The sequence below is a fragment of the Microtus ochrogaster genome, chromosome 5 (assembly GCF_000317375.1).
Source record: "Microtus ochrogaster isolate Prairie Vole_2 chromosome 5, MicOch1.0, whole genome shotgun sequence".
NCBI lineage: Eukaryota > Metazoa > Chordata > Mammalia > Rodentia > Cricetidae > Microtus > Microtus ochrogaster.
This window is the reverse complement of record NC_022012.1, coordinates 4,419,180-4,429,501: the sequence shown is the minus strand read 5'-3', so window position 1 is coordinate 4,429,501 and position 10,322 is coordinate 4,419,180. Positions and strand designations below refer to the sequence as shown.

The 10,322-nt window shown below is 45.3% G+C and overlaps 1 protein-coding gene across 1 annotated transcript in view; it reads left to right on the top strand.

The window, feature by feature from the left end:
- Arhgap42 (Rho GTPase activating protein 42) overlaps positions 1 to 10,322 on the top strand; it is a 224,432-nt gene that overhangs the window by 154,207 nt on the left and 59,903 nt on the right. The window contains exon 5 of the mRNA XM_005346793.3: positions 7,630 to 7,731. Coding sequence (XP_005346850.1) covers positions 7,630 to 7,731 — 102 coding nt within the window. The remainder of the gene's footprint in view (positions 1 to 7,629; positions 7,732 to 10,322) is intronic.

Sequence of the window (10,322 nt, the reverse complement as noted above, 5' to 3'; positions counted from 1 at the left end):
CTGGTTTGGAACAGGTCTCTTGTACCCTGGGCTGGTTTGGAACAGGTCTCTTGTACCCTGGACTGGTTTGGAACAGGTCTCTTTTACCCTGAACTGGCCTTGATCTCACTAGCTGAGGATGAGCTCCACCTTCTCATCCTCCAGCCTGCAGCTCTGGAGTGCTTGGCTTGCCGACTTCCATAGCCGTGCCAGGCTTCTGTTGTGTTAGAGAGCGAACCCAAGGCTTCAGGCGTGCTAGACCAGAGGTCTACCCACTGAGGCACACCAGCTCTGTCCCAGGGCTTGTTTGCCAGCTCACAAGGTCCAGCCATGACAGACTTCTAAAGGGTTTCCCATGTTTGCAAAGACTCCTAACATTTTAGTCTTTCGTCCTTTTGATGAAAGTCCAGCCATCCGTGTGTCAAAAGTCAGTGGGGAGATCTGGAGAGATGGCTCTGCAGTTAAGGATGCTCACAGCTCTAGCTGGAAATGGGAATTTGGAGCCTACACACACATCTGGAAAGTCATAAATGCCTATAACTCCGGCCACAGGGATCTGACACACCAATTGACCTCTGTGGCTAACTGTGAGTGTGTATGTATGCATGAGCACGCACGTGCACACACTTAAGTTTGACAACTCAAGTCAATAAAGGAAAATCAGAGCTGGGAATGGTCATTTTACCGTCCATGTTGGGACCATGCCCTCTCCCTGCGGCACTGAAGGTGGAAAGAGATGCAGGTCTTTTAGGAAGTTTCTAGAAGTTTTTCCCAGTGTTGCTCTCACAGTTACCAGTCTTCTAAGGATTGGGAACCATGCTCTGTATTCTTGGTACCGGTTTGTCCCACAACCATTCAGAAGCTCTGTTACTTTGAAACGGGGCTCATCAAAAGGGGGATGTTGATTGCACAAGCTGATACTGAGGGGGCACCGTGCCCAGAGGATCATTGCTGCCTCCCCCCCTTTCCTTTAAATAGGGAAGCTAAGAAGCCCCTTTAATCTTGTTAGCCCTGTGTTTTAGTGGAGACTCCACCACTCTGCTGAACTTAGCAGTTCATTAGCAAGGACCTCTAGAGTGGGAATCCTGATAATATAATTTTCTATCTATAAATATTTTCAGATGGCCCGTGATAAGAAAGCATACAGATGAACTCAAGGGAAGGTTGTAAACAGGCTTGCAGGTCATTTAAAGAGCAATTTTCAAGTTATTGTGAAGTCATCAAGATAATATCTAGCAAATGCATTATGCGTTTTGGTGCCAGGCCCAGTTTGTCCTTTAGGTCTGGCTTCCCGAGGAGCCCTTGCTTCTGGATCTCTCCACTTGTACCTTCCACTTGTGCCTTTTGTGAACCACAGGTTTTGAGTAAGGGACCTAACTTTCACTGTCCCCTCTTGCCCTCTAGACTGGACATCACACTGTCGCCCTAGTTTCTCTACAGCTCCAGGAGCCAGTGCTGTGAGCATCTAAACTGCAGTAGGCTCCCTGACACTCAAGACAAAATCGGATTAATAGGAAACAACTAGGCACTTGAGTTACCTCCCTTGCTATGCACCACGGTGTGATGGCTTCTCAGGGTGCGAGTGGAGATGGGTTGTGTTGTTGAGCACGTGGTTACTGTTACAATCATGGCTACACAGGTGACCCTGGCAAGTCCCACTGTGGGTGAAAGAGGCCGTGAAGGGTGGGAGACAGACAGATATGCCATGCAAAGAGAGCTTGGGTATAGAGTTTATTTAGTGGGTATTCTGAGTGTGTAAGGTAAGGGGATATGGAGAAGAGAGAGGGACAGAGAGAGGAAACAGTGGGGGGAGAAGGCAGAGGCTGCCTCTGCAGAAGAAGAAAGGACAGAGAGAGAAAAAGGAAGAGAGGAGGCAGGAGATCAGCTTGCCTCAACTAGAAGAGGGAGATAGGGAGTGGGTGGAGCTTGTCTTGTAAAGAAACAGGGTACCCAGGTGACACGGCAGGCCAGCATAATCATAACAACTGCTTCTTCTTACTTCAGTGGCTACCTTGGTCATTGACCCTTGTGCTGGCTAGCCTTTCTGCTTTTACAGCCATTTCCCCTCCATTTTGCTGCCTAAGGATTGCATCACACACACATACACTACACAAACACAAGCATGCACATGTGTGCGCGCGCGCACACACACACACACACACACACACACACACACACACACACACACAGTTTTAGCAGGAACTTTCCTCCAAGCCTCTGTTTTTTAAGGAGATTTTACCTGAAACAGCTTTAGAAGTAATACAGTTGAAAATTTGAACTTCCACCTGCTATTGCTTGTCGCTGGAGACTAAAGAATACCTCCTGAGTCCAGGCACACACAGTTCCTGTCCCAAGTATTCTAGTTAACCTTTATCAGATTATTTTGTTGCTCCAGGTTTACCCAATTTAGCCGTCTGCAAACGAAGGGAAATTTTAATGCTTAGTGTGAAAAAGAGTTTCGGTGACTAATTAAGACATCTGAGAACTCAGTAGCCCAGAGTTATTTTCCAAATATCCTGCTGGGATGCAGAGTTACACAACCGTAATTTTATTCATAACATTGCCCATTCCCAATGTCGTGACTGCAGACTCACACAGACCAAGCAGAGGTGGGAGACGGGTACCTGCCCTCTTTGCAGCAGCTCCTGGCGCCATGGCCATCCCTGCCACTCATCCTTTTTCGTCCCTCCCTTTCCTTTTGGTCTCTTCTCTCTTGCCTCTTTGTGCTCTCTCTCATTCTTCTTCTGACCCAACACCACCCCACATTCTTCCAGACGAAAAAGAAGCTTCTGCGGTTTATTTGCTGCATTTTTCTGTGCAAACATCCTGGGCTTTGGGACCACACAGGCTTGATGAAGATTTCCCACAATGCTTCTGTTGACCCCTGACCTTGTTCTGATGATTCTCTGATAATATCTGCTCATAGGATAGGCAGATTGTTCTTTACCCACTCTAAGGAAGATTTGTTCCTTAGTTCTTCTGGTCTTGGTCATATCAGAGTATAGGTAGCAGCTGTAAAATGACACAGTAAAGGAACCAAGAATAGGTGTAGAGATAGTGGGCTGGCTACAGAGCTCACTGTGTAATAGTGAGTATGTAAGGGCGGGTACTGGAGCTCAGATCTGCAAAAGCCAGGCAAATGGCCAGGGGTACAAGAACCACAATAATTCCAGCGCTGGAAAGGCAGAGCAGGGATCCCCAGAGCAAGCTGACTAGCTGGACCTGTCAGTGAGCTCTGGGCTGAAGTGAAGGACTCTGCTCCAGTGAATGAGATGGAAAGCTGTCAAGGTAGACACTGAAAGTCAACCTGTGGCCTCCATGCACATACACATGTGAGTATGCACATATGCATGGGTATGTGTGCATGTATATGTATACCATACAAATATAAACATGGGGAAATGGCTCAAATTAGTGAAATATGAAGGCTAAGCTCATGAGAAAGAAGTCAGCATGACCTTAAAAAATCACCCAGAGCTTATTTTTGAGCCATGTATGTCTGGGATGGATAGGACAACTCTATCCTCTAAAATTGTTGTGCCTATACAGTCCCAGAAGGAGGAGACCAGAGCCCTGGATCTTCGTCTGTGCATCTATATGTTAGCATTCACATTTCTTAACATTTTTCTTTGTGTATGTGTGTGGGGGAGGTAATGCATGCTACAGAGTGTGTAGGTTGTCAGAGAACAAGTGGACAGTGTTAGCTCTTTCCTTCTACCATGTGGGTCCTAGGGATCAAACCTGGGTCATCCGGCTTGGCAGCGAGCACCATTATCCACTGAGCACTCTTGCCAGCCAATGCCATTCAATTCTCTAATGTTTGTCAGTTTCTAATAGTTCTAATATAAACAGCTTGAGGATTCATTTGTTTTTCTCTCTTAATAAGCTTGAGCATTTCTTCCAATCCTTATTACATTTTGGGTTTTTTATTCTGTATGTTGAGACCATGTCTGTACTGTCTACATCTATTTGCTTATTCTTCTGTCCCACGTATAGGATACCATTATATGGCCAAATATGAGATTGCTTTGTTCCAGTGAATATCATTTACTCATCCTGATATAATTAGAAAGGGGCAACTACTCTGGAAGAAGCCTTTCAGGAGTATGTGTTGACAGACTGAGATGAAGGAGTTGGTGGGTAATGGCTTGATGATTGGCAACCACGGAGACATCTACCCTTTGGAAACATATCATTGTGTAAGGTACACTGATGCTCTCAACTGAGAGGGCCTCTGCCTGGGATGATGCCCTGGGCCAAGGAACCTTGTAAACTGTATGTCCTAATAATAAATAGGTAGGTTTTTTTTTTTTTGTCTTGCCATAACACTAAGAAGACAGTGATCATTTGATTACATATAAAGTGTTGTGATCAATTCTCCCTTCCTCTGCAGCAGTGGTTTCAGGGAAAATTCTTCACTTGATGTTCACTTCAACTAGTCACCCCAGACCCAAGAAATCGTTTCTGGGGTCATCCTTGTCAGTCCTGAAAGACCTGCACTACATAATGATGAATCATAGCTCGTAGGCGGACGTCAATTGCACAGAGGAGTGCTACTGTGTTTTGTTTTCTAGGACTCACTTCCTATGTTAGAGCCTCCTTTATGTGGTCTGGTCTTTTATCCAGCTCGTGGGCCAGGGTTTGAATAAGAATTGAAGAAGTGGTTCTAGGATTGATCTTTGTGTTGCCAGATATGCTGATATAATGACATCAAATTAACATTTCCAAAAATGTCACCAGTCACTGAGTGAAAACAAAGATTCTAGTGTCCCCCCAACCAGCAGCTGAGCTCCTTTCCTGAACCCATTTCCTTCCCCTTCAATGCCCAGTGAGACTGTCAGCCCCTTTGTCGGATGGAAGGAATCAGCCAATAGCCGTCCTCCATGCAGCTGCTCATCCACAGATATTAGGCATCCTCAGGGCTGAGTTAAACAGTTCCAGGTCATTTGCAGAATGTCCTCCTGTGTCTTGTGTAACAGCTGATTGAACAGTTAGAGGATCTATTCTCTAACCAAGTGTGGTGCCCAACAATACAAAAAAATAATGTTATTTGCTCATTACATATCTACTGTTCCCTCATGCCAGTATGAAAGCAGAAATCTTCCCCAATAGAGGATATGGAAAGAATTTATTCTGGAGCCAGACATGACTGACCATGGCTAAAGAATCCTGATTGAGGTGTCTAAAAATTTTTATTTTTCAATATAGTAATAGTCCGATGAAGTTTTTGTAGTAATAAAACAAGAAAGCCATAAATTAAGGTAGAAGCACCAAGTAGGTAGGAGAAGATAAAGTGAGAAAATCTTTGTTATGGCCTAAGATGCCATCTGATGGGATTCCTAGGCATTTGTCTGGGGGAGGCCATGTGTCTGCTCATACATGCCAAAGTCCTTACCTAAAGCTCACAAAGATGAGTTCACAGAAGAATGTGATGAATGGTATTAGGTGGACTATGACCTAAGATACTTGGGTTCCAAGTCCTCTTTGATGACTGATCATGTAGTCCGTTAGTCAGCCTTGCAGAAACGTCAGTGGAAGCTGCTGTATGTCCAGGAGGGAATCTCCAGGAACTTTCTCTCCCACTCATTTGCTCTTTGGTTTCAAGGCTGATGGGCATGGACATGAACCACTTCTCCACCAGAATGCTGAACATGGCCACAGAAGTCACCGTTTATAAAGCATTCATGTAGTTTAAGACTGAACTAGATGAACATAGGCCCAACTTGAAAATTCCATGAATGATAGAGAAAGGGCTGAGCAAGAACAAGGAACTGAAATGGAGATGGGGGGAGAAGAGGGCATTATAAGGAGGATAGGATGGGCAGGGCGGTTGCAGGCACAAAGGGGCAGATTAAACAGTAATATCCACCAAGAATAGGACAGAGAGGGGACACATTCAGCCAGGTGACCACTTCAGGAGTGGAAGTGTGGGCTATGACCACAGCAACCCCTTCCATTCACAGCCTTGGGCTGCGTGCTCTCAGGAGGGATGTATTCTCATATCCTTTTCTTTGATGAAATACTATTATTTTTTTTCCCTGTGTTTCTTATGGCAACATTATAAGTTCTCCTGAGGCATAAATATCCTTAGAGATTGTGTTATTTGATTTACTTTTTGGAGCCAGGTTCTTGCCTTATGACTCACGCTGGCCTTGGTGCCTGGCTCCCAAGTCCTGGAATTCCAGGCCTGTGCCTCCACATCTATCTGGTCTTGGCCTTTTCCTCCCATCTTCACAGATGGAATATTGCACTGTGCAGATACTTAGTGTATATATCAGTGCTTAAAAGTGATCTAAAGCTCAGCTCAGGTGGCCAAGCAGAACTGTACTCACTCCTCCCAGTCCACTCTGCTGCCTGCTCACTTGCAAATTCTGCACTTGGGGATAGGTCCAGAGGCATCCCCAGCGAGCAGCCAACCTCACTTCTCCGTGACTTTACACATGGGCTGAAGAAGGCCTTGTTCATACTCACTGCAGAACTTCTGTTTCAGAGAGTCTAGACTCTGCAGGTGAAGGAAGCCAGAGAACTGTGAAGCACTTGCCTCTGCTTTACCTGGTCAAGGCTGCAGCTTGAGAAACATTGAAGTGGCCAAGGCAGTTTATGCACGGAGCTGTTTCACATGAACTCACGAACAGAGCAGGCTTCCCTGTGCGCAGTGTCTGGTGATGCTGTGCCCCGATGTGTCCCTTCACTTCAGTGTTTCCTACATTGACACCTCCATGTAAGCAAGAATCTTACTTCATGACAGGTCAGCCTGTTTACAGTTCCACCATCACCAAGAAGAAAGGGAAAGAAAAAGAAAACATTTTAGTAAAAAGAAAATGATAAATATCAGAGTCACCTCCAGGAAATAGAATATAGATATTTGATAAATATCAGAAGTTGGCTGCTCGTGGCACTCTTGTTACTGCCCAGCCTCCACTCCCACCGCCCATACTACACTGGGGGAATTTTTCTTTCTAGTTTGGTCTGAAGGTGAATTCATTCACTGACCACTGATCTCTTTCTTTGTGAGTGTCAGTCAGTCAGCTGCACTGTGGGCATTGACGGGGTGGCTGCAAATTGCATCAGGTCATTCTGGTTTTCATAACAAGTTCCAGTCTGTAACAGGACCAAGGGTGAATGGGTGGGTGACAAGAAAGGGAAGAGAAGAGACAGAGAAGCAAGGGGAGGAATGGAGATGGGATGGGAGGACAAGGGAAGGGAAGGGAAGAGTCACCCATGTTCTCCTAGCTGGGGACAGTGTAACTCTGTGAAGACCTATGTGGCTTATGTCCTAACTGATCTGAGTTGCCAAAACCATCTTTAAGAAATTTAGAAATCTTCATCTTGGCAACACTTCAGGCATGCCAGATGACAGAAACTTCCTGGAGCTGGTTACAGGCTTTTGCGACTTTTCTGCTCTGGCCACACTCTGTTTCTCAGTGTACAGTTCCTGGGACCCAAAGGAGCGTGGCTGAAGAACACGTTCTTTCCCAAGGGATGGGAAAGCACTTCTAGAGGAGAATGCATACCTAATGGTGTTTCACCTCCTTCTTCCTTGTCTGTTAAGGTTCTGACCTCACTGGTGGGACTCTTGGTGAGGTTGGAGACCATGGCGGTCCCTTGATGCTCTGACCTGACTGATTTTGTTGGAATTCCTGTCCCTAGGATGGAAAGAAGAAGTTCGACAAGGAGAGCGAAAAGTACTACTCCATTCTGGACAAGCACTTAAATTTGTCTGCCAAGAAGAAGGAGTCTCATTTGCAAGAGGTAAGTGGGTGCACTCGATCCTGTGACGTGGGAAGCCCAGCATGGAGGTAGCCCAAGCACCCGCTGCTTCTTTTTAAATGATAAATGATAGTAGCAATGCATAGCATGGTTGGGTGACTATACTGTGTGGCAGTTAGCGCTGATGGGTTTTTATGTCTAACATAATTGTTTCCTTCCACAACAAAAGCTTAAAACAAGATTATCTTTCTTTTTCTTCTTGGATGTCACTTGAAGAGACAGAATCAATCAAGTTCATACGGCAGTCATGAAACTAAAGTTGAAATGTGGGCGACATGACTTTTTAAGGCTTTTTTTCCAACAGTGGGAAAAACTGCATATTCTGAAATCTTCATAGCTTTACATCAGTTTGTTTTAGAGCTTTTTACTGCTGTATGGCTACTAGCAAACTCTGTCTTCCCTTCTTCTGAAATAATGATAGATTTTGTTCTGCCATTTGTAATGTGATGAGTGTTGATAGAATAGACTAGGGCAGCCCAGGCTGGAGCAGTCAAGGCAGCCCTGAAGAAGGACTGAAGCTTTGTAGCACCAGTTTTAGTAAGAAGGAGTTTGGTTAGAAAAAAAAGTTCGAATTCCGTTGCCATTGGCATCTTAGGGCAGTAAGACTGTGAGGTGCACCCCTGGAGCCCCATGTGTGAAGTGCAGTGCGCTGTCAGTTCAGGAGAGGTGTTGAGGCGTCCACCAGCTCACGACCGCAGAGTCTGTTGGTGAGGCTGTCTGCCGTAGTCTCTTTCCTGTGTTTGCTGGTACCATAGTGGAAAACCTTTCCAAACGTCACCCAAGCCCTCTCCCAGGAAAGCTGCCTCCCTTCCTGAACTGCTTTTCAAGTTCAACCTGGTCCTCTTCTCGCCTCACTCCCCCTAATCCACTTTCTTCTCAGTCTAGGCAGAATGTCTGCTTGACAACGTAGAGGCTTACAAAGATAGACAGTGGCAGCAAAGGACCAGGGATGTCCTTTTGCTCCACCATGCTCACGTTTTCTTTGAGGACATCCAGTTTCATTTAAAACTGATTAGGGCCCGGAGATCTGACTCAGCGGTTGTCTTGACCCTTGCCAAGGGCCTGGATTCAGTTCCCAGCACCCGTCAGGCAGCTCACAATCACATCTAACTCTAGTCTAGTTCAGGGATTCTGACACCTTCTGCCGGTCTCTGTGGGTACTGCGCACACATGATATATACGTGCTCATATCGGCATACATACATTTACAGAAAATTAAAAATACAAATAATAATAATTTTTAAAATCTGATTAATATTAGGAAATTTGTTTTACTTGGTATTTTATAGGAGTTCATTTAAATCTTTGCCTTCTACTGTTAGCACAATGAAATGAAAGCAATTCACTATATAGTTGTGCACTGGTGGGGAGCTTGTGACCAAAGTGCAATGGGAGACCCCTGCCACTACACAGAACTGGAATGGCTCTAAAATTTCTCGGCCACGTCTAATGTGATAAAGACTCGGCACTGCCTGCTGTAATTTAGGATTATGTGTGTATGACAAATATTTTAACCCCCCATTGTCCATTGCAATAGAATAAACTTTGGAGAGAAATGTTTGTACTATGGACGTAGATGTAGGCATACAGCCGAAGCCCTTCGTAATTGTCAACAGAGAACCATCACAAGGGCCTGCTATGGCAATGAGCATGATCTAAAAGTGCAGAATCTTCACATATAAGGACTGTGCTTAGTGAGAACACCTACACCCTCTCCAGGAAGCTGTAAATGTTCCTTGATTCCGCATTTTTACAGTTTTTTTTCATTCTCTTCTGATCACTTGCTTAGCTTGGTATTAGCATTGTCCTCACTAGTGGCTCTAGGTGTGTTGGACTTGAGAATAGCAGGGTGTGTCTAACTGGTGATTGGAGGAGATCCCATGTTGGCCGTGTCATCCCATATCCCTTCCAATAGGTGTGACAGGTGCTATCAGGGAGCACTGCCCCAGCGCAGCTCACCTGACGCTGTACTAAAGCTGCTCTTCAGTGGAGCGTGGCTAGAGTAGTGGGAGCACGGCGAGGAGCCTCTCCTGCTGCTCCTCCAGCAGTCAGACCTGCTCTAGAGAGAAGTCATCCCCTTGTGTCTAGTTCTGTCACATGGCTTGCTTCCTTCCAGGGCAGAACTGGGCTTCTTAGCTCTCGAAGGACCTCCACATGCCTTCCCACCTGCACAGCTGCCTCATTCATTTTCCTCAGAAAGTCAGGGGCTTGCGCTGCATGAAAAGGCCAGTTTGTAATGACAGAATTCCAAAGTCACCAACTAAAAAGACCATTGAGGTAAATATTGAGAAAATTAGAGCCAGACCCATTAAGACCAGAGGCTTAACTTTGGCTGGAAAAAAAATACCATTTGGTATCTAAATGAATGAATCTTTTCCAAGATGAAACAAAAGGAAGACATTGTGAAGACAAGGGGGAGGATCAGGAATTTATAAAAAATATTTCACCTTGAGATTTCTGTCCGGTGCTCCAATGTGGGTCTCTGTCTCCTTTCATTGCCTGATGAAGGTTAATATTCAGGAGGATGCCTATATGTTTGTCTTTGGATTCACCTTCTTATTTAGCTTCTCTAG